At 34.6% G+C, this 26,994-nt stretch overlaps 1 protein-coding gene across 1 annotated transcript in view; it reads left to right on the top strand.

Moving 5' to 3' along the window:
* Positions 1-7,626: 7,626 nt before the first annotated feature.
* LOC102808784 (glycine receptor subunit alpha-2-like) overlaps positions 7,627-26,994 on the top strand; it is a 38,004-nt gene continuing 18,636 nt past the window's right edge. Inside the window, exons 1-3 of the mRNA XM_078007621.2 lie at positions 7,627-7,849; positions 9,363-9,487; positions 19,277-19,344. Of these exons, the coding sequence (XP_077863747.1) occupies positions 7,791-7,849; positions 9,363-9,487; positions 19,277-19,344 (252 nt within the window). The 5' untranslated portion in view covers positions 7,627-7,790. The remainder of the gene's footprint in view (positions 7,850-9,362; positions 9,488-19,276; positions 19,345-26,994) is intronic.

Genomic DNA, 26,994 nt, shown 5'->3' with positions numbered 1-26,994 from the left:
GATGTATATGTAAAAACATTGTTTAGTGCATGTGATATATATGCAAAACATTGTTTAGTGCATGTGATATATATGCAAAAACATTGTTTAGTGCACGTGATATATATGTAAAAACATTGTTTAGTACATGTGATATATATGCAAAAACATAGTTTAGTACATGTGATATATATGTAAAACATTGTTTTGTGCATGTGATATATATGTAAAAACATTGTTTAGTGCATGTGATATATATGTAAAAACATTGTTTAGTGCATGTGATATATATGCAAAAAAATTGTTTAGTACGTGTGATATATATGTAAAAACATTGTTTAGTGCATGTGATATATATGCAAAAACATTGTTTAGTGCACGTGATGTATATGCAAAAACATTGTTTAGTGCATGTGATATATATGCAAAAACATTGTTTAGTACATGTGATATATATGCAAAAACATTGTTTATTGCATGTGATATATATGCAAAACATTGTTTAGTGCATGTGATATATATGCAAAACATTGTTTAGTGCATGTGATATATATGCAAAAACATTGTTTAGTACATGTGAGATATATGCAAAAACATTGTTTAGTGCACGTGATGTATATGCAAAAACATTGTTTAGTGCACGTGATATATATGTAAAAACATTGTTTAGTGCACGTGATATATATGTAAAAACATAGTTCAGTGCACGTGATATATATGCAAAAACATTGTTTAGTGCATGTGATATATATGTAAAAACATTGTTTAGTACACGTGATATATATGCAAAAACATTGTTTAGTGCACGTGATATATATGCAAAAATATTGTTTAGTACATGTGATATATATATGTAAAAACATTGTTTAGTGCACGTGATGTATATGTAAAAACATTGTTTAGTGCATGTGATATATATGCAAAACATTGTTTAGTGCATGTGATATATATGCAAAAACATTGTTTAGTGCACGTGATATATATGTAAAAACATTGTTTAGTACATGTGATATATATGCAAAAAACATTGTTTAGTACATGTGATATATATATAAAACATTGTTTAGTGCATGTGATATATATGTAAAAACATTGTTTAGTGCATGTGATATATATGCAAAAACATTGTTTAGTACATGTGATATATATATGTAAAAACATTGTTTAGTGCACGTGATGTATATGTAAAAACATTGTTTAGTGCATGTGATATATATGCAAAACATTGTTTAGTGCATGTGATATATATGCAAAAACATTGTTTAGTGCACGTGATATATATGTAAAAACATTGTTTAGTACATGTGATATATATGCAAAAACATTGTTTAGTGCACGTGATGTATATGTAAAAACATTGTTTAGTGCACGTGATGTATATGCAAAAACATTGTTTAGTGCATGTGATATACATATACAAAACATGTTCAGTGCATGTGATATATATGTAAAAACATTGTTTAGTGCACGTGATATATATGCAAAAACATTGTTTAGTACATGTGATATATATGCAAAAACATTGTTTAGTGCATGTGATATATATGCAAAAACATTGTTTAGTACGTGTGATATATATGCAAAAACATTGTTTAGTACACGTGATATATATGTAAAAACATTGTTTAGTGCATGTGATATATATGCAAAAACATTGTTTAGTGCACGTGATATATATGTAAAAACATTGTTTAGTGCATGTGATATATATGCAAAAACATTGTTTAGTGCATGTGTTATATATGCAAAAATATTGTTTAGTGCACGTGATATATATGCAAAAACATTGTTTAGTACATGTGATATATATGCAAAAACATTGTTTAGTGCACGTGATGTATATGCAAAAACAATGTTTAGTGCATGTGATATATATGTAAAACATTGTTTAGTGCATGTGATATATATGTAAAAACATTGTTTAGTGCATGTGATATATATGCAAAAACATTGTTTAGTACGTGTGATATATATGCAAAAACATTATTTAGTACACGTGATATATATGTAAAAACATTGTTTAGTGCATGTGATATATATGCAAAAACATTGTTTAGTGCACGTGATGTATATGTAAAAACATTGTTTAGTGCACGTGATGTATATGCAAAAACATTGTTTAGTGCATGTGATATACATATACAAAACATGTTCAGTGCATGTGATATATATGTAAAAACATTGTTTAGTGCACGTGATATATATGCAAAAACATTGTTTAGTACATGTGATATATATGCAAAAACATTGTTTAGTGCACGTGATGTATATGCAAAAACAATGTTTAGTGCATGTGATATATATGTAAAACATTGTTTAGTGCATGTGATATATATGTAAAAACATTGTTTAGTGCATGTGATATATATGCAAAAACATTGTTTAGTACGTGTGATATATATGCAAAAACATTGTTTAGTACACGTGATATATATGTAAAAACATTGTTTAGTGCATGTGATATATATGCTAAAACATTGTTTAGTGCACGTGATGTATATGTAAAAACATTGTTTAGTGCACGTGATGTATATGCAAAAACATTGTTTAGTGCATGTGATATACATATACAAAACATGTTCAGTGCATGTGATATATATGTAAAAACATTGTTTAGTGCACGTGATATATATGCAAAAACATTGTTTAGTACATGTGATATATATGCAAAAACATTGTTTAGTGCATGTGATATATATGCAAAAATATTGTTTAGTGCACGTGATATATATGCAAAAACATTGTTTAGTACATGTGATATATATATGCAAAAACATTGTTTAGTGCACGTGATGTATATGCAAAAACAATGTTTAGTGCATGTGTTTAGTGCATGCATGTTTAGTGCATATATATATATGTGAAAACATTGTTTAGTACATGTGATATTTATGCAAAAACATTGTTTAGTGCACGTGATGTATATGTAAAAACATTGTTTAGTGCATGTGATATATATGCAAAAACATTGTTTAGTGCATGTGATATATATGCAAAAATATTGTTTAGTGTATGTGATATATATATGTAAAAACATTGTTTAGTACATGTGATATATATGCAAAAACATTGTTTAGTATATGTGATATATATGCAAAAATATTGTTTAGTACATGTGATATATATATGTAAAAACATTGTTTAGTGCACGTGATGTATATGTAAAAACATTGTTTAGTGCATGTGATATATATGCAAAACATTGTTTAGTGCATGTGATATATATGCAAAAACATTGTTTAGTGCACGTGATATATATGTAAAAACATTGTTTAGTACATGTGATATATATGCAAAAACATAGTTTAGTACATGTGATATATATGTAAAACATTGTTTAGTGCATGTGATATATATGTAAAAACATTGTTTAGTGCATGTGATATATATGCAAAAACATTGTTTAGTACGTGTGATATATATGTAAAAACATTGTTTAGTGCATGTGATATATACGCAAAAACATTGTTTAGTGCACGTGATGTATATGCAAAAACATTGTTTAGTGCATGCGATATATATGCAAAAACATTGTTTAGTACATGTGATATATATGCAAAAACATTGTTTAGTGCATGTGATATATATGCAAAACATTGTTTAGTGCGTGTGATATATATGCAAAACATTGTTTAGTGCATGTGATATATATGCAAAAACATTGTTTAGTACATGTGATATATATGCAAAAACATTGTTTAGTGCACGTGATGTATATGCAAAAACATTGTTTAGTGCACGTGATATATATGCAAAAACATTGTTTAGTGCACGTGATATATATGTAAAAACATAGTTCAGTGCACGTGATATATATGCAAAAACATTGTTTAGTGCATGTGATATATATGTAAAAACATTGTTTAGTACACGTGATATATATGCAAAAACATTGTTTAGCACATGTGATATATATGCAAAAACATTGTTTAGTACATGTGATATATATGCAAAAACATTGTTTAGTGCACGTGATGTATATGCAAAAACATTGTTTAGTGCATGTGATATATATGCAAAAACATTGTTTAGTACATGTGATATATATATACATAAATTGTTCAGTACATGTGATGTATATGCAAAAAAATTGTTTAGTACATATGATATATATGCAAAAACATTGTTTAGTACATGTGATATATATGCAAAATCATTGTTTAGTGCATGTGATATATATATATATATATATATATATATATACACAAATTGTTCAGTGCATGTGATATATATGCAAAAACATTGTTTAGTGCATGTGATATATATGCAAAAACATTGTTTAGTACATGTGATATATATGCAAAAACATTGTTTAGTGCATGTGATATATATGCAAAAACATTGTTTAGTGCATGTGATATATATGCAAAAACATTGTTTAGTACATGTGATATATATGCAAAAACATTGTTTAGTACATGTGATATACATGCAAAAACATTGTTTAGTGCACGTGATGTATATGCAAAAACATTGTTTAGTACATGTGATATATATGCAAAAACATTGTTTAGTACATGTGATATATATGCAAAAACATTGTTTAGTGCATGTGATATACATATACAAAAAATGTTCAGTGCATGTGATATATATTTGTAAAAACATTGTTTAGTGCATGTGATATATATGTAAAAACATTGTTTAGTGCACGTGATGTATATGTAAAAACATTGTTTAGTGCATGTGATATATATGTAAAAACATTGTTTAGTGCATGTGATATATATGTAAAAACATTGTTTAGTGCATGTGATATATATGTAAAAACATAGTTTAGTGCATGTGATATATATGTAAAAACATTGTTTAGTGCATGTGATATATATGTAAAAACATTGTTTAGTGCATGTGATATATATGTAAAAACATTGTTTAGTGCATGTGATATATATGCAAAAACATTGTTTAGTGCACGTGATATATATGCAAAAACATTGTTTAGTGCACGTGATATATATGTAAAAACATTGTTTAGTACATGTGATATATATGCAAAAACATTGTTTAGTGCACGTGATGTATATGTAAAAACATTGTTTAGTGCATGTGATATATATGTAAAAACATTGTTTAGTGCATGTGATGTATATGTAAAAACATTGTTTAGTGCACGTGATGTATATGTAAAAACATTGTTTAGTGCATGTGATATATATGTAAAAACATTGTTTAGTGCACGTGATATATATGTAAAAACATTGTTTAGTGCATGTGATGTATATGTAAAAACATTGTTTAGTGTATGTGATGTATATGTAAAAACATTGTTTAGTGCACGTGATGTATATGTAAAAACATTGTTTAGTGCATGTGATGTATATGTAAAAACATTGTTTAGTGCATGTAATGTATATGTAAAAACATTGTTTAGTGCATGTGATGTATATGTACAAACATTGTTTAGTGCATGTGATGTATATGTAAAAACATTGTTTAGTGCATGTGATGTATATGTAAAAACATTGTTTAGTGTATGTGATGTATATGTAAAAACATTGTTTAGTGCACGTGATGTATATGTAAAAACATTGTTTAGTGCATGTGATATATATGTAAAAACATTGTTTAGTGCATGTGATCTATATGTAAAAACATTGTTTAGTGCATGTGATCTATATGTAAAAACATTGTTTAGTGTATGTGATGTATATGTAAAAACATTGTTTAGTGTATGTGATATATATGTAAAAACATTGTTTAGTGTATGTGTTGTATATGTAAAAACATTGTTTAGTGCATGTGATATATATGTAAAAACACATATTGTTTAATGCGTATGGTATTGACACCAAATGTGATAATATTAGTAATTCAGCAACCACAACGCATCGTACATGTCACATGTTAAATGGTGCGAACACACCTGCGCTTTCTATGATGTGACCCTTGCGGTCCATTAAATCGCTTCGTAGAACATCAAAGCATATATGGTACAATGGCGGTCTAAGTATGCATGTTGTGACCCCCCCGAATGCATACGCTACAAAAATATTGTTGGGAAAGTTAATGCAAATAATTTCTAATATTGGGGACAAGATTATCGGCCATGTCTTTTAATGACATCCGAAATTAAATCATCCGTGACAGTGAATTAATTATGATGGATAAACAGTCAAATACCAGATGAAGGGGTTAATGCAGAATGAGGATTTTCTTGTTTTTATTTTTCATAATAACGATTGAGTAATATACCTAAAATAAACATGTGACATCACTTCTTAGTCGTGTGCATTTATGACGTCAATCTTTCTTTCTTTGGGGTGCAGTGTACGTGTCATTTGTTCTTATTATACTTTTCAAATTAATTTGAATCCTGTATGTGTGTGGTGTCATTTAAATGTGTTTAAACCCAACAGTATTATTTGTATGCAGCTGCGTTATAATTCCTTGTTTTCCTCTCAGTATTCCTTTATATTCAATATAACACGACAGTTAAACACGTGGACATGAAACTAATCATATACATGAGAAGAGAGGAGATTATGTACACACATGATACAAACAACGGTGGAATTGAAGAATGTAGCGAATGTAGACTTTGAATAAGTATGAATAAATACGGGTACATTTTACGATCTGTATTCCAGATACAATGTTTTGAGTTCTCATAAGTTTTAATTTATTGTACCCTAGCTGTAGAGACTATACCTTGGGGTTCAATTATTTGTAGCATAGGAGGTGTATCATTTGCAGTTAACGATAAACGCAAACTACTACTTTGGGATGTCTGGTACGTTTATCATTTTATCACGTTCTGCGGCGAGTGAGAATTCGAACATTAAGAACAACGAAGTGGTTTGTCACATGTTCCACTTAACAGCGTAGCTACACAATCAATCTTTTTTTTTTATTAAGTACGATTCATGATACGAAATACGCCCATCGGTTTTCTAGTAACGCTGATGAATTACTACTGCGTTGCCAGAATTTGTTATTCAAACAAGATGATTTGAAAGTCACAGCACCTAATTCATGATATGTATAATAACTGGTTCTATTGTGAATACAATTTTCAGCGGTCAGCGTCCGATTGACTGTGAAACAAATGAATTTAATGCGTGCGAACAAACTACTCAACCAGAGACACAGAACGAGGCTCCGTTAATCCAGCAAGTTACATCGATATCAACGGCAATTCATTACGATTAACAACCGACATTCGGACAATGAATGTATCTCCGAAGTGTCCAAGTGTAATGTTTTACAAGTACACCATATTATATATATATATAAACACAAACCACTACTTTGGGATGCTATCTATTATATATGCCGTTTTATTTTTATTTATATGATATAGTGAATGTTTGTAGAATTATCCCTATCACACTCACAGAATTAAAATACGTCGAATTTGTAACGTAGTACAATATAAATACAAAATATATAAACCGATACATGAATTATTACCAGGGGACTGAAACGACTGTAAGTAGCAGAAAACAATTTCGGTAATTACATCAAACTTGTAACACGTTTGATCGAAAAACATTTAGCTAAAATGCGATAATAATTGCTGCATGTTTTGAAAAATACGCCATAAGTGTAACCTGTCATGCGTCAATGTAACATTTTCTTTCGTCATGTTAGTGCGCCACCTACATTGGCTTTCCAATACGAGACCAATGACGTCACATTGTCAGAACCGTTTGATGAGGCGTGATGCGGCGCTTCTCGGCCTGCCCACATTTTATTCGATATTTTACAGTATGCCTGAGCATAAATAGCACACTACATAGTATAAACGCGAGTACACAGGAGATTGACTGTGCATAGTGGAATCGGGCGTATAACCGTGTCGACAGCAGATGCCGACTCTCTGGCCTTCTGTGAAAATGTATCGACTATTGATCTGCTGCCTGGCATGGTGAGTATAGCTGAATGAGAACGTGGTCACACGTATAGTATTTTTGTGGTCTACCTTGAAAGAAAGGTTCTATCTTACAAGTAACCCTGTCCCTATTCAACTTTTAATTTTCTCCATCGCGTTTACCCATTGTTTGATTCACAGCACCACGAATGGCTTTCGGAATCCTCGCTGCTAACCAAAGACATTGAAATACACCGTTCTACGATCATTGCGGTACCGACCAAACACAAATCCATTTTTTTTTTATTATATAAATGTTCTGTTATTAGCAGACGTCGGCATGCTGCCCGGTGACTGTTTTCAATCATCTTTCGTTTGACGGAAACCACGTACGGCCTCGTATTTCGATTCCGTGGATTATACGATGAGATTCGGGCTCAACACGTTATCGATATTTTTATTTGCATCATATCCACCTGCCAAATCGGGCCAATGCGAGTCATGACGTGGGGTGTAGCGGCATATAGCATCGAACGCGAGTGTCGCCGAACCATGCGCATTACGCCTGTGAAGTTTGGGAAAAAATAATCACGTTCGATTCTGACGCCTTTCCGTCATGTCCTCACCTCAATTTAAAAGCGTCTGATTGCTAATGAAATAGCCGAAATTACCTTCACGGTTGGAAAAAAAGATTTACACACAGGCTACTTCATTAGTAACTTCTGTGCCGCGCACACAAAAACCAATATTAAGTTCGTCTGTTACTCCCCGACAGCTGATGCGTTCGTAGTGCACGGTTTGCATTGTTCTGGCGGATTAATAACAATATCCACACATTCCATACATAATAAACATGGGTTCGGTGAGCTTTCCCCAAGCTTCCTTGCTGCTGCCAACTGTGACGTCCAATTACAGGGTCGCCTGCAACTGCATTGATGTCTTAAAAGCTTACGATGACATACGTTTTGATGACCGCAGTATATTCTTTTCGCATCATAATCGTCACGGAGTATACTCCGTATTCCTTTTTTTGTCCATTGGTGTTCTTTACCTAATATATAGCATAGAGCAACGAAACACACAGCTCTTGTCGTGCTAGGAAATAACACATCAGAGTATTAAGAAATCGGATATAACATGTACCCATTGCCTCATTAGCACGCTAAACATTTATTCCCAAGTCAATTCAGTCCATTTCCTATCCCATCGAAGTCTATCTGCTTAGAACGGATACACGCTATTATAACCGTGACTCCCGATTTCCTCACTATATAGAGTGGCCAAATAAGAACAAACTCTCTCCTACCTAAAGCGTTACATCAGACGAGACGCGTCGCTTTTGACGTGCGCCCCTCGCGACGTATACGACGCGTGTAAAATACATTGTTTTCTTGAATGCGCGTCGCAGAACCGTCTCCCCGTGACGCTGTAAGTACAGTGATCGAATTGCGATTCTGTAACTTGACTAACCCGTCCCAATTAACCTTCTGTTTTGAGTCTTTGTGTAGTATAACCAATTAATCCAGTCATCAAATGGTACATTAGCAAGTGATCTGTTTGTCTGTTTCAGGGCGATTATCGGAAATATTTACATAACTGGGCAGATAATGTCTGACACACCGTTAGATCGAACATCCCAGGTCCTCAACACATTGATGTCTCTGTACGACAAACGGATTCGACCACACACTAACGGTAAGGCAATTAAACCATTATAGAACCACTGAGCTGTGGTGCGATCGTGGATCCAATGGACCAATAACTTTGGTGACATTTAACAGAACAGACATATATGTGTCACGCTTCTTTACAAATACAACAATATTTCACGAAGGCTTCTCGACCTAATGCGTCTAAAAATGCTTGGTAGTTTTCTGTATATTAAAGCAATAAAGACAGCGGTAACTCGAAATAAACCACATAATTATATTCATAACGCGGTTATTTTTGATGAATTAATCTGTGGCTTTGATGTGCCCGAACACATCTTCAAGTTTAGGTGCATGGTTTTACCGGCGTGCCGTAAAACGAGGTATGCTCGACGATTAATTTACCGCGTCAAGTACTGCAAAGTTCATGAATTTAATCCTGCTGTAAATTACATATTTTTTATGGCTAGTTTTAAATCACAGCCAAGTGGCGTCAAATAGCCAGTCAGATTTTTTTTTAATGTTATCGCTGGCTTCCTGTGTATTGATGATAACCACACAGAGAGATGCGGATTCGGAGTTAATGGTGCGTCGAAGCGCGGAAAGGACCTTAACTGAAGTTTGGTCAATTCACTTACCATCAGTCGAGTCAGGAAATTGCCTTGAAAGCTTTCAAGCAGAATAAGAAGTAAGATATTTGTCGGAGAAATGAAGTCCCCCGCGGTTTGCAAGAACTGCAGTAAATAGACTGATTATGACACGTGTATACAAAGCGTTTATTATATCACACATTGCGTGGCACTTGTCAATTTCACACTGTGTTGTGCATTTGTAATTACATCAGGTACATATTGAGAAATGTTGGGGTAATCTGGTAATTCCGGTCAGCGTTTAGAAATTGAATGGCGTGTATACCATAATTATGTCACGTGTTTTCGCAGAGCTCGTTATTGGGCCATCTACATGCCATATGCTGGATGATAAATATCACAATATGCAACAGTATTATATTTTTCTTCAATGTTGTTCATAACAAAACTGAAAATTGACCATTATATGGTATGTGTGCCTAAGATGTTATAACAAACAAGAAACAAAAACAATATATCAACCACAGAAAAGGGCGACAGGAAGGAAGAACACTTTAACATCAAAATCGACATGAGCAACGGATTTAATGCCGGATATGACATGAATAAACCATCGACACACATAACATAGCGGTCGTATGCAAAATACGTTGAGCTTGTAAGAATACAAAAGTGATTTGAACAAAAATTAATACATTAAAATCAGCTTAGAAATAGTGTAACATATGTATGTACCAGACACACAGTAATAAGAATGCTCGTGGGGTTACCTACACCCACCGCTTGTAGCATAAATGGAATCGTCTACGGTAACGTTATTCTGACTAGTTTCAGAAAAACGTAATTTTGCCGCTTGGTAAGACCTCCGTAAAACAATTGTCCACAATGCATTGCATTAGGACTTATAAATTGACAAGAGTTGTAATTAGCGTAGCCTTTGAATTGCCGACAATTTTCTAATTAAATATAAGCTGAGCTTGGCATGCCGTGGCATAAATATGATCAAATCGAAGTAGAAATATCAATGCAATATATATTCAATATATTGTGAAGCCAAGTAATACAATGTTTAAACTAATTTGTTGTTATAAAATAAGTTTGGTCATTCTTGACGTATCGACTGCACAATACAATACACCGATCAGTCAATTCATTCAAATTAATTAGTCTGTTCATGATGTTTTATGTTCACATTAATTATGTACAGTAATTGCTTTTCGCCTATATCAAATTCTGTAAATTGAAATTATAACGGTGTTTGGGATAATTAAACTAATGGATTAATACTGTCTGTGATGGTGTCGCTCACACTCCAGTCTGTTAGTAGGGCGGCGCAGATAATACAATGCCAGACACGCCGCTTCAATGTCTTGTATAATTTTAGCAAACATTTGAAAATGGCGGTTTCACTCTAATATTACTTACATTTAACATTTACATATTATAGTTAGGGGTATATAGATTTTATACATAGGTATACTGAGTAGTGTCAGGCTCTAAAGCGCCGTAGTCTTCACATCGCGTCGTGTTCGATGTAGATGTTCCATACGACGTATAAGACCCGTGTAAAACGTATTGTTTGTTTACCCGAACTTGCGCCGCGGGACGACTGTACCGCTTTGAAGCAAATAACACGATGACAGTCTAGTCTACTGTCCTACAGTCTAAACACGATGGAATACTGCTAATTTTGCGGGTAGTGTAGCAATTCAATATAACAAACCTTGTCAGAATACACTCGCGGTAATTACATCATAGGTAAACAGACGTTGTTTTCAATGTACGTCAATGTGTACCCATCAGTCGCTTCAATTGTATAGAGGCTACACACGCGCATCGTCAAAGCAAATTTTGTTAGACATTTAAAAAAAAACAAAACAAAAAAAAAACAGACCGACCGAAGTCCTTTTTTAACATACATGAAACAGACACACAGTATGTGACACCTGTTAGAATGTAATTAAACGGAAACAGAATGCTATATACTAGTATTCAAACCTGGTTTTTCTCTCGAATCATAGTACGCGCATGATAATGGAATTCAACACAAACAATTCAATTACATTCTCGCCAATAATAGAATACGAACCTCGTAAATTAAACACGATCTTTAGCATTATTATAGCGTTATCAACCGATACTATAAGATATAGCAATGGTGATTAGACAGAGATAAAACCGGAAGTTAGTGATATATTACATGGATGGCGGCCCGCTTTTCAGTTTGTACACATGTTACACGGATCAACGCGTTTTTATAAAAAGAAAACAAAGCAGTATATACTGGGTTATTCACTGCAGTTGTTTTCATTGGAACGTGATTGTTTACTACCGTAACGGTCAATAAAAATTACGCCGTCAATACCAGATGGGCATGTACTATTTCACATATATTCTTACATTATTAAAATAAATCATCGAATGTATGCATGCACACAGGGAATAGCATGACAATAATACTGTGTGTTTTTTTGTTTTATAGTTTTTTTAATAAAATATTGGTAATTACTGAAGCATGTACAATATGAAATAAAAATAATAATGTTTTACCTAATTTAAACAGATGTGTGCAGACTACTGAAACATTTACAATATGGCCTTTATAACAATACTATTTTAAAAATAAAATGTATTGGTATATTACAATTAAACTGGCTAAACGTTCACTGATTACAGGCAATATTTGGAATGCCAAGAAAGCAGTCTGAGCATTTCTTCTTGATTTGCATATTGTTTCAATTACATTTTGCAATTATAATGGCGCGGCGAGCTCTTTGATAAGAGTTAATTAAGAGAAGACAAATTAATTTGTGGATTTCATCGTGTAGGCACATTCATATAACATTTACATTGCTATGCATTCTTTTCAACAAAAGATAAATTGTCAGCACAAATACAGCCAAGTATGTTGCACGTATCGTATGTATTGTTTGTTGAGAAAAATAAATAATCTCATTTTCAAAACTGCTCCAAATGCATTGACAGCAAACGGGTGTTATAATATTTAAGCCATTAATGGGCTCATGCAATGCTGAATCGTTCTGTTATTGTTTCGAATATTTTGACAACAGAATAAAGCTATGTTCAAGCTATGGACGACAAAGCAAAGACTTGATTGTTCGAGAATTCACATTCATATCCAATATAAGTTTCACGTAGGTGATGTTTCGGTTGATATTTGTGAATATCCACTTTAATATTCTCATCATATTGAAGATACTGCCTTCCAATAATAATTGACCTTAAAATAAATAGCGTTATGCTGTTTATCCTGAACAGTGTCCTTTTTTTATTAACGCTCTCTTAGATTATAGTAAACTAGTGCTTAGCGCGCGGGTACCCCCGTATGTGGCGCCAGGTGCATGGATTGATATCAAGCCTGTGCTGACCAGACAGCTGAATGTCCGATATTGAGTTCTACCAGGTTTTCTATTCTACAAAGGTTTCTAACTATCCGCTAAGTAGTTCCCCATATCGAGAAATAATTTGCATTTCGAAATCTTTGAGGGGACACGATTTCGTTTTATGTTTTGAACATTGCCGTTATTGATTTTTTTAACAATAATGGTACGCGCCAAAATACTAGTAGTACATGTATGAAATACAATTTTACGCTCAGAATGGCCGATTTCTGGTGATAAAAACAAATGCAATGCTCAAATTCAATGATCTAGACAGCGATTTTAAATCCATGACTCGTTGTCATGGTTTCTAATTCATCATCTATGGCACTAAACAAACGAATATAAAGCCGATATAAGTTTGGTTTTGTAAACATTTTATGTCCCTGTAAGACATCTCATTTGAGGTTCGAAAACATACAAAGGTCGTCACAAAGGTCAAGTTTATATTAAAGGGGTTATGAGTTGTAGGACGTTTGGAATAACGCATCTGATTCCTTATTAAATGATTAAAAAATGAAATTATGATTCTTTCAGATTTTTGTTACCTTACAGTGAATTACAGTGCTCCTACTTGACACAATAAATGCAGTCCCTCGGCTTAACAATAAAACTGCAATGATTTGATGGACTGCAGAATTGCACGGTTTCTACTTGACATGATAATTGCAGTACCCGACCAGACAATGAAATTGTAATGATTTGAATGGACAGCAGAATTGCAGTGCTTCTACTTGACACGTGAATTTAGTGTCCCGGCTAGACAACAGAATTTCAATGATTCGAATCAACAGTATAATTGCACGATTTCTACTTGACACGTGAATTGCAGTGCTCCAGCTAAACAGTAGAATTCGACTGGGTAGCAGAATAGCCGTGCTCTTAATAGACACGAACATTTTAGCGCTCTAACTTGACAATAGTGTTGTGTTGATTTGCCTAGGCACAACATAATTGAAGAGTAATTGTCCTTACCCGGGTCAATGTACGAAAGTACATTTCGAAATTCTTGCAATCTTGGCTCACATGCCACCTTATAAGCACTGTGAGCGAAAGATTACGGCCGTCCAAATATTTGTGCATGTTCAGTAAGCTATTACAAATAAATTGACAGCGATCTATACATGGTGCAGCACTGTAGTTCCCAGCGGGAGAATATTGACGAATTTTGACAAGCATTCTTTAATCTTCTAGATGAGTTATGTAAATTTGATTACCATATTCACCCAGCACGCACCATCCTTGAATGTGGTGCCATCAATCTTTGAAATCTCGCGTTGCCACAATGCCATTTCGCGAGTATTACCTTGACAATCGTGAGTATGACGCACATCAATACCGGGTTACTTCACAATTGGTGCATGACATCTGTTCAGGCCTTTAACACAACTGTTTTTGCTGATAATTTTGGATTACGATAACATGTGTACGAACATTTCATTTAAGGAGCCGATGTGGGTGTTTCTCCTAGCTTCTTTCACTATAGAGGAACTACAGCGGCGCCGTATATACGTACAGTAACCTGTCAACAGCGCATGCGCACGAATGACTATTTAGATAAGAGATAATTATACGTAATCGACACTTGGTTTAGATAAAGGACAAGTCAACGTAATGGGAGTTACGAAATGCAAAAATTTTCCCAGAATTCAATTACATACACTTGCATGAAAACATTGTCATATAATGCGAATTTAGTATTGGGGCTTAAATAAAAAGTCTGGACATCACCATGGTATTACAAGTCATGAAATGACAAGACCTGACAAAAAACGAGAGCTAAAACTTGGCGTTTCTTCCATTTCATTAGTAACAAAACCATTTGATTGTGGTGGGTATGTTGCTCATGTTTGTGGACAATATATGTTTCAACATTAAGTTGCATTTGTGTTCTCTCTAACGTAATTCCTAGTATTTAATTTTTCCCCTAGATTAAATTTTGCATGGGGTTTCTCCATATCCCTTCCTCTCTCATTCAAACCTAGCCCACCAAGGAATAGCTTAATACTGGTTAATGATTAACTTGAATGGCGGCAGTCGTCGTGCCGCGTCCTGTTCGATATGGGACTCTTAGCGACGTATACAACGCGTGTAAAATACATTGTTTATTTACATGAAATTTGAATACGCGCTGCGCGACGACCACCGCCCTTTAACTTGGACATAACATAACGTGTGCAGGGTTCCTGTCTGGGCGCCCTGTCTGGTTTCGAGTTGCACTGTGTCTAATTTGATGTTATTTCGTAAATTAAAAAGCCGTTTAAACATATTTAAAACACGTGTGGTTTAATTTATGCTTGACATTATATTTAATTTATGGTTTTCTTTGAAATGATTTCAAATGTTAGCTATCGTTTGATCCCCCGCAAAAAAAAACCTTTTGGTGATGCTCTGTCAGACATTAATGGAAAAACCCTAAGTTTAGAATGGATATACACAACACTAAAAGGTGTATCTTACACTCGTCTAAACAACTCTATTCAATCTTATTGATAACCAAGTGTAACAGAAGCAACATTCTGTAATCGAATAGTATGTCTACATGTGGAAGTGTACAACCACGCGGGGGAAGCAGTGTTTGTATCGTATTTGATAAATACTGTCGCAAAAATAATAATTCCAGTACAATAAAAGTTCCCAGAAAAAAAAAAATCAAAAAGTTGCAACCAGTTCTGATTGATAGATATCAAAATAATTGAATAATCTGAAAGGGGATTACGAGGTGACAATATTGGAGTTTCAAATTATTTCCATGTTCATCTTTTTAGTATATCACCCGTCCGTAGAAGTTTCAATCCTAATGTGTTTGTATGATTCCACCCATGTTGGTTGGTTGGAATATTAGCATAAAGACTCTTTCAGTGGTTTCTCGACAATTCCAATTGAATTCCATTCATACATGTTTTAGCGTAGATCTGAATGTTAGCATAGGCATCTGTTTCCATAGCGACATTCCCTGTCAGACATGAAATGATAACACACTAAAATAGAACAATAAATGTGAGATATCACCAATAAACTGGAACTATGATCATTATATAATCTTGAAATCGTAGCTAATTTTATCCCTGAATGAAAACGACATCTGAAATCTTATCCATGGTTTAACATCGTCTCACAGTGGCAATGCACCTACTGTGAGTTTGACAGTGTTATATATTTTAATTTGTACATGTATGATTGCTTGTTTGTCTGTAATTATCTGGACAGACTTTTACTGTGAAACATTAAGTCTTCCCTTTAAAGGGAGAGGGTTAAAATTCAAGTCCAAGGTAGTTAAAGGAAATGACCGATTTATCGAATTCACTTAAGGTGAATAAATAATATGGCCGATTTATTGATTGAATCATTTCACGGCAGTTCATGGATACGCTCGATTCACCGAATTAATCAGCATTGAATCAATAGTGTGACCAGTTGTTGAATTAACTTAGTAGATCAATAATACAGATAATTCACTTAATTCATCTGCGGTAGATCGAGGATAATTCAGCTAGAGTTTCATCATCCAATAATTTGTACTCCACTCTCTCTCTCTATTTCAAGAGAGAGAGAGTTGCGTGTTTTCGCGGGGCATTCTGGTCCCCGACGGCAGTGTATAAAGTCACGTGATATTTGAACTTAAATAATAAATGACATAATGCGTTCAATATTGAAGTACAAAAAAAGTGGGATAAATTTCTCTTGCTGTCGCACTGATTCTGCACTGTATCCCGTAGACATATTCCCATAGACGTATTTATCAACCATATCATGTCAAGTGGCATTTGACCTCATTTCCCATCGCCTTTATGCGTGGCCACCTGTGTTTAAGACTCGTGTACACTGCAAGTAATATTAATGGCCATCACTGTGCCGTGTTTTCGTGCTGTGCCATAACGCTTTAATCGACAAAACCTGATTATTATCACGATGGCCAACAAGTGATTAATACGTGCTTTACTTATTGTGCTTGAGTCACGCCGTAATTAAATTTAAATTGACTTGGTATAACTATTGAATCTGAATGGGACATGCGAAACAAGAACGAAGGATATCACGTTGCCAATCGGTGCACAGTACACCGAGACCCGCATTTCTTGAAGCTTGCTACGAAAAGATTAGTAGAAATAACGACACACGTGAAATCCGATCCGAATGTTAATATGATTAATTCATACAACAACAGGGAGCATTGAGGCGACCTTAGTATTACTGAATACGTCAACGGGGCATGCAACATTGAACGTATTAATTATTCATCGTTTCGTAATACTGAACAAATTGGTTACAATAGAACAAACAATTATCCACATTTAAATTAATTAATTAAATTCTAACCTCGCTCCACTGAGTCGGTCGAACATTCTGATACTGATTTATACAACAAAAAAAAGGGAAAAAAGTGTTATTTAAATTGAACACAGCGCAGTGTGAAGAAATATATATTGAATTATGAGCTTTCGGATATACACGTACAGAGCGATTACTGCCTCTAAATTAAAGATTATAACTACAAAGTGATTACTCCTTGTGATACATTCATTGAATATCAAAAGTGCAAGTTCGATTACTAAACTTATAATAATATAGTATATGGCTCATTGAAATTGCTCTCTCATTTGAACAAAAAAAAACACAACCTTTATCGTATTATTAGATTGTCTGACACATGATGCAACAGTGGGCATAGAATGAAAAAAAAATTATACATATTTGAGAAGATATAAATACATTTCTGAAAGTCGAAAACGTTAAATAATTTATATTCAGACGCGACGTATTTCTTATCTGTGTGGTTTTCACTATCTGAAAATATACGTTCGATTCTAACGCTGAGCGACGCGCAGCCTTTTCCTTTCTTTTGGATTTCTTATCGTTCACATCAATTAGCTAAAATGTTTTCATGTTGCTGCGTGTGTTCAGGCTGCGTGCAGTTCGCGCATAAATTGCCGTCCATCGTCATCTATACACACACACACATACACACCGACTTTAAACAGAAACACGCAAAATAAAATTGACTGCGTATTGTAATTACAAAGCAAATTGTGGCAGTGTGACTGTGGTGCTAGTGTACATAGCAACGTGGGTCATCACCTGTTCATTGATGTGTCTCATTTCAATCTAAGACAGACAGTATCGTGGAGACTTTATTCTATTAGCGAACTAAGATTTGTGGCTTTCAGAGATTACTGCGCGGCCATACTAGTGGAGCATGTAGCATAAATCAATAACAGTGCGATTAAGCACAGGAAGACGCGTGTTGCACGATTCACGGCATATGCACCCTTAACCTCGGTGCGTGTGTACTCCGAATAGCATCCTAATTATCAGTGTTTCTTTCCCGATTTGAACGCTAATAACGCAGCTCGATCAAAGGATTTAATGTTATTCGAGAGGTGATTTGTCTTTGACTTTGACATTCAATTGAATCGGGCGACTTGTACTAAGGTTAACAAAAGCCGCCCCAGTCACATCGTGTGTATAATCTGAAAACAATGTCAGTGTCGAATCAAAACAGGCAAGCTGTAACTGAATAATATGCGTTAAAACCAACATCAATGCGAAATGTACCAATAACTAATCGGCCGCCCAGTTGCTTTCCACACATGATATGCTGCGGGTATTCGCTCTTCTCTCACAATCATTTAAACATTGTTTATCAATTGATGCATGGGCAGCCGTTACATATACCAGCTAATATCAATAAATATAATAAAGCAATATTGATATTAGTTCGGATCAATGAATCAGCGTAAAAAAACGAAATAATACAATGGAATGTTTAAAATTAAGGTTGATAGGTGCGTGCTATGACCTTGATATGTTTATCATTTTATTCTCGTTTTCTTCTCTTCTTAGGTTCAGCGACCGAAGTCACATGCAACATGTACATAATTAGTCTGGATTCGGTTAAAGAAGCGACAATGGTGAGTAGGAGAGCTACCGGCTCTATTCGAGATATGAAAAAAGGAGAAATCTGAAACAGCTGGTACGTGTGACATGATGTGGCACGCCATCATGTCGCTTGCTGTTAGTGATATGATTGTTCCCTATGTTTAGTTTGTATTTAATATCGCATGAATATGGGATCAAACTAGCGGCAGCTGATTTCTGCTCATGACGCGGAAATCAACGATGCATCCCCATTATAACCGTACCTCACGAAGAAACAAATGCCATGGTTACCGTTAATCACATGAACAAGAACAGACTTCGCGCGCATATTGAAGAGAATCACACACACAAAGCTAACGCATTACTCTAACATGTTAACCCGAATCGTTCTCAGCTATACTAGCTGTGTGGTTTGACGGGGGTGACCAATAACCGTGAACCTTTGATGTAAAAAAGGACTGACACTTTTATATTTAGACAATTTTTCTGGTTTATTCGTATCCATATTTACCAGTGAGCGTATGTTATCGTGTCATTCAGTTGTTTTAGCTGCAACACTGTGTTCGTCCGCAGGTTGATTTAAGTATGGTTGAGTTGCAATTGATTCGGTAAAGCAATACTGCGGAGGCCTGTTACCGTTGCACAGACACGATACTAGCGTACACATTGACGTTACCCAAACATGTGGTGGTCATATCTCCAAAGGATTCATCGGATGTTTTTTCTTTCTTATCCCTGAAATCAGGGATGTAGCAAGTTTGTGTTAATACGATGAGAAAATTGATTAATCCCATTGCATTTACTACCAAATATTCAATATCATTTAATATGTTGCCATGGTATAATTATTATTAGTACATGCCGTGCATTTAGGGAGCAATCAGGCCAACACGTATCTATCACGTGTTGTATTACGTATAATCCTCGCCTCCGGGATTTTCCAAGTCTATCGATTGGATCAAACGGAAGGAAATAATGACCATGACCTTTAATAATAAGAACAATTCAAAGTAATAACAAAAATGTTTTCATTGATTAATGAATTTTTAAAATTACGTGACACTCGCGTTTGAACTAGATTGTCACACCAAATCTGATTATCGGTCAATATGACTTCAGCTGTAGTTTCCTATACTACAGACACAATCGCAAATATTATTCTTAGCAGTCAGTGACAAGAACGATCCGCTAAAATAACTAAACCGTGCTTAATTTGCATAAATATGTGATAAATGTGACAAATTCAAGGTCATAATGCAGATCATCTAGCAACTAGCGATGTGAAATGTACGTTGCCTATCCCTACACATTCATATTATTTACTAGATTGAACAAGCGTAGAATACTGCCTAGGTGCAAAATAGGTGTTTATACGTATTTGCCCTAAAAAAAACAACTCAATGCTTCCTTCACTGTTCGATTATATAACTGACGCATGCAACGCACGCCCCCAATCGTACACGTCCAAATGAGTTTTGCGATCAAATTACCTGATTTGTGAACGCACTTGAAATGTTAATATACAGCTTAGAGTTTATACTTTGCGTGTTTATATGCTTTACTTCATACTACTTACAGTGAAAATATAGGTATATTAAAACAATACACATACACACACGTAGAAACACCGCGTACATGTTTAAAACATTCGAAAAAACGAGATATATTTAATTATTTCCATCAATCGTACCATTCATGGTTACTAGGATTTAACAACATTAGCTTAAAGTTTCTAGTGTGCGATTTAAAACAATGATTTTCCATTTATACTGCGAAATACCAGAGGCCAGGGTACTGGTGTAAACTAAACTGCTATAAACCTACACTAACACTCCACGATAAGTATTCATGGCAGGTTTGACTAGAAATCCTATTTAGACGATCTGTTTAATCGAATCTTTCAATCAGGGAGGAATACATTAAACTGCAAAACAGGGAATGAGTGACACGAGTGAAACTATTGATTACCATGGTAATTGCTCGTAGAACCAATTCCTATAATTTATTTATTTATTTATTTATTTATTTATTTATTTATTTATTTATTTATTTATTTATTTATTTATTTATTTATTTATTTATTTATTATTTTTTTTAATTTTTTTTAATTTATTTATTTTTTTATTTACATTTTCAACGGTGCTCAACACAATCATAAATACAAGAAAACAATAAATTGAGACATATACAAAACACAAAATAAACGTATAAATAAAATAAATAATTTACAAAGGAACATTTTAATTCAATCTAAGACTACATACAATTATTATTCAGTTTATACTTATGAGTTATAGTGTGTCCCGTCCTGTCGCACGCAAGTGCACTGACCGAAAAAATCTCGCTGAGATCTAGAGCGGCCACGAGACTTGTTTTTCCTTAGATATTAATCCATTTTCGTCCGTCATTGCGTCCAATGATTCAAGTATCATAGTTACATATTGCAGAAGAACAGTACACACGATGACGGACAATGGAACACTACTTGAGGGACAAGAACAAGTCTCGCGTAATCCTCGCTCCCAATGAGACCTCGGCGGACATTTGTGTCGTGGGTATATTCACAGTTACGACGCCTAATGTGGGAAATTCTAACATAATATTAAAATTGTGGTTGTTCCTTGACCATCTTTCTCGAGAATAAGGATGTATATTCGCTTAGTAATGAATAAGAACTAATATTACGAACGCATCAGAGTTGACGAAAGAAAGATAATTAACTGCACTTTATTTAAAAGTTATGTATGATAATCCATACACGGGCCAAAATTATGTTATCAAATTAGTATTTAAATTTGTAGACAAATACAAAGTCATTTCGTTTTAAATTTACGAGAATTGCTTGATTTGCTTTTCAATTTTAGCCAATGTAATAGCTTGAATTAATGTCAAGACGCGTGATTTCATTTTCTCATGTTATGAATTCACCCCCATTGTTTGTCTGAAACGACAAGGGTCACCACAATGGTTTAAAACATTGGCGCCTTCATTTGTAGAACAATCTACAGTCTGGGTTTTATTTCATGTATATTTATTGCATATTATGCCTTGATTGAAATTGGCGATAAATTACAATCAAAACCATATAATTATGTCACAAGTATTTGATTGAATGTAAAGTTATGAGTTTTGTGTTTTGTGTGCAATCGAGGGATTACGCGTTTTTAGTCCGCTTTAAGAGGACCATTGCCGATATGTTTAAATATCCTATTCGATACACTTTCAGAAAACATTGAGAATTATATTATTGTTTGTGTACTGGGCGATTAAAATAATTAATCGCATGTTTATATCACGCAGCTAATACATATGCTCAATGAGGGGAAAATGAAGTATGACCCTTTCGAATATAAAAAAAAAACTGAAAAAAAAAAATAAACATTTTTTTTTTCAAATTTCAGGATGAAGAAAGTTTTTTTTTTATTAACGTTTTCTACAAATAAAAAATGGGTGTTTTAATACTTTCGCTTAATCTAGTGCCCGCACAACAGACGCATTCTCGCTCAAAACGTACTCGCGTGAAACGTTCTCGCGTGAAACGTACTTGCGTGAAACGTTCTCGCGTGAAACGTTCTCGCGTGAAAGTAGTCACGTGAAACGTTCTCGCGTCGACTTCAAATAGTCCACGACGGCTATTCTCTTTCCCATTACGCTTTACATAATAGTACCGCTACCACAGGTTGGAACGGATTCGATTTTCCGCGCATAAACGTCATAACACAGAGACCCATAGCCAGTTTGTAATGCCCTGACAAATTTGAGAAGACTGTATTATTCTAGCGAAAATAATCCACATTTTAAACTAATTTACAAAACATTGCATTCAGATTTAGGGCATAGAAACGTGTTATTAATTTTATTAAATAATCAGGTAACTTGAACATAACTGTGTTAACTGACAGTAACACGTAATTTGAATAAATTTGAATATGCAAATGAGTGGAGTTTATTCTCGGGCGACCATTCTGACAGTTTCACCGCACTGCAAACAACTGGTTAAAAAAACAACGGTCGAAAAATTTGCGAAAACTGTACTTTGAGCTAACAATTGGGACTCTCCTGGACAGGTCATCTCTACATGCAACAACGTAGAACGTTTTGTGACGTAGCTTTGCTTCAAGGATACTCAGGCAAGTACAGAAGCGGTGGCATGAAACTTTGCATGGGGGGGGGGGGATCTGCTCAGTATTCCTTGCGCCCCATAGGCGCAATGACTCGCATATTTTTTTTCGCGGTGCCGCCGCCACTGAAGCATATTCGCATTCGTTTCCGTTAAACATATTTTTTTTACATAATTTTGCAAAGAAACTCAAGAAGTTATACGAACTATTCTGGCATACGAAAATAAAATAAATTCACCAACAATTCTGAGATATGAACTGCAATTTCTCCGCAATTGGGACTTTTGCTCCTACTAACCTATATTCGAAGGGACGGGATTGTACAATGACAGCGAGAGATTCGCGAGACTTGTTTTTGCTCATCCACTCGGTGTTCCATTCTCTATCGTCACTCCCTCCACTGATCCCCAGATCTACTTGAACGTAAAATTTGAAAATGTGGACACGAGGACGGAGAGAGAATGAAGCACAATCAGAGGTGAAAACAAAATACTAAAATAACTAAATGACTAAAATAAACGAAAATTTACTCTAGGCTTTGTCTGACGTCAACATCTAACAATTCTGTATTTATTCCACGTCGTAATATTGTCATCATAAAAAAAATCACAGAAAAACAGTAAAACTAATATTCAGCGAATAGTATATCGTCATGACGTCACAGCTTGTGTGGGTTATAGTATTCTGTAATTACATATTACAACGCGCTTACGTGATTTCATTAATGTACCACCTCCTTTGGGTAACAAGTAGAATTAACAATTCTAACTCGCTCTTCAAATAGAAATTCGAGACCTGACTATTCGCTGGTCACTAATAGAAAATCCCTGATCTGTGAATATTGTTAAATTGAATGACATACTTCATATGATTTCAAAGCAAGCTATACCAGCGTAGTCACAAACATCTTAAACCCAGGGAAGCTGGTATCAGATTACGTTGTTCAAAACGCACACATCTCTGAAGTTTGTCTTTCCAATTAACTGTTATAGACACAAGCAAATCTCTAATGTACACATTATTGGATTTTGTGGGCCAAACAAGAGATTTTATCTAGCGTTCTGTTTATAAATCCTGGATACACCGCTATAAAAGACTGCATGTGTATTTCCTAGCTACTGTACAGATACAACGGCATAACCTTAAACTCGGAAGTCTTTAACATGACATTACCACGGATGTTATACATTAGAATAAGCCACTATGCTTCATATATTTAGCATTTGTTTTAAAAATATTTTTAATAATTTGATACGATTGTGAATGAGATTAACATCGCATTGATATACCATACACCTAACGCCCCGATCAGAGACTGCAGTACAAAAGAAAAATAAGGAGTGCTTATTTTACGTTTATTTAATTGACATGATTCACGTTATTTTCAACCCATGATCGATAAACGAGTTCTCGGATACCCATGGGCCACCAAACCTATTTACATACTGGTCACATGTGCTTTCATCGTCCCCGTTCGTGAAATTCATACGCAAAGACTGAGTTGCAATTTGTTCAGCATACATCCAGCTTAGCAGAGAAGTAACGTAATATGTTCGTGTGTACAACGTACCACTGGTGTAATAGACGAAATGACTTTAGATTCATACTGTATAGCTGAACGGAAGTGAAGAGAAATTTAGCATGTACAGAAGAAACATATATATATATATTAACTAAATAATAACGAACTCATTTTCTCCGAACAAATCGCAACCACAGCTTTCGTTATTATTGTGTATCGGGGGTATATTACTACACGTCACGCAGCTCTTTATTCACAGCACGTTCACTTTGTGGGAAAAAATTAAATCTGAACGTCTTTAGAACACGGTAAAAATAACAAGGCGCGTGTGATGAAAATAACTAACGCAATAAGAGTCAAACAAGTACGATTCCAAAAGTAATCTTGGACCAGAAATTTCATTCACTGTGATTGTACCACGACTCAAAAGTGATTTAGATAGAACGTGTTTAAATGGAATATCAGTGCTGACAATTATGACTTCGCTTATTTTGTTAGGTAATAAGCGACTGCTTTCATCACAGTAGTTCCTATTGATTGCAGCCATATTAAAATTCTTACAATGGTCATTTAAAAAAAACACATCCTTTCAAGTCAGTCGTTATCTAGATTTCTCATTTTGAAACCAGAGTCGTTATGCGTACCTTGTGTCACTTCGCAAATCATTCTAATATCAGTAAGTGTTGTTACCCTACGCTAACCCTGTCACTTGCTGCTACCGAAGTTTTCCGAATAAATACGACAAGCTTGTATTTCGTGGTTGCAGGCACGTGGTACCGTACTAATGACACCATTGTCTCATTTAGGTATACGTGAGGGTAAATATGCATATGTGAATAACGACGGTTTTTGAAAAAAACCCACACACACCAAAAATTGGCAACTATTTTATGTCAATTCCGGGGTCATGATCGCCACACAAAATAATGACTGTGGGTATGCGTTGGTTTGGAAGTTCCGCATCAATTTATGCTCAAAACAAACATTCCAATCTTATTAGAATATACTATGCAACGACCTTATGTTAGAACCGAACATTAATATACAAATTGGAAAAAAACTAATTTACGGGCTATACTATTAATATTACATAATTTCACGAGCCACGGTATTAGCGAGATTGTTAAATTTGATTAATTCGGCAACATCACACGATGTATTTATGATAAGAAAGCGTTGAACCAACTCCGAAACAGTACATGTTATTGGTAGAACCTCTCAACGTGGCGAATAATACGACAGTTAGGCTAACCATTTACACTGTAAAGTAGTGGTATCTAAGTTGAGCCTCTCAATGTGGCGAATAATACGACAGTTAGGCTAACCATTTCATTGTAAAGTAGTGGTAGCTAAGTTGAGCCTCTCAACGTGACGAATAATACGACAGTTAGGCTAACTAGTTACACTGAAAAATACTGGTAGCTATGTAGAACCTCTCAACGTGGTAAATAATACGACAGTTAGGCTACCCATTTACACTGCCAAGTAGTGGTAGCTAAGTTGAGCCTGTCAACTCGGCAAATAATCCAAAAAAGTGTCAGTACGACCGTTAAACTACACATTTACATCGTAAATACTAGTTGACACTGCGACCGCAATGCACAAATCTTACTGTATATTAATTGCCACTAAATACTTACATGGACATGTAACGTCAGATATAGTGTAATAAACAAGACTGGGTTTATTTTCAAATAAATAGTGCCAGAGACCAGTAACATTCCTGGGAGTTACATTTGAGTGAATGGTTCACCAGGTTATTGCATTTGCTTGGATTATGGTAAAGTTTGTCTGTTGATGATAACGCTTCCAACGACCTGCATCTCCTGCCTGAGGAAAAAGCAAGTAGCAAGATAGTCTTTGTTGACAATTCAGGTAGTGACATATATTCATGACAAAAAACAAGATGGGGTAACTAATCTTGGGAGCATGATAGCCTTTGAAAGACCTTGCCTTCAGCAATTCCAGCTTATCCAAAGCTTGTGCTGTTGGTGGCATGTCATGTACACCATTTAGTGCTCAGCAGAACGTTGTTCAGT

This window comes from Saccoglossus kowalevskii, chromosome 6 (assembly GCF_978046115.1).
Source record: "Saccoglossus kowalevskii chromosome 6, keSacKowa6.1, whole genome shotgun sequence".
Classification (NCBI taxonomy): domain Eukaryota; kingdom Metazoa; phylum Hemichordata; class Enteropneusta; family Harrimaniidae; genus Saccoglossus; species Saccoglossus kowalevskii.
The sequence above is the reverse complement of the archived record's forward strand: the minus strand, read 5'-3'. Positions and strand labels throughout refer to the sequence as shown.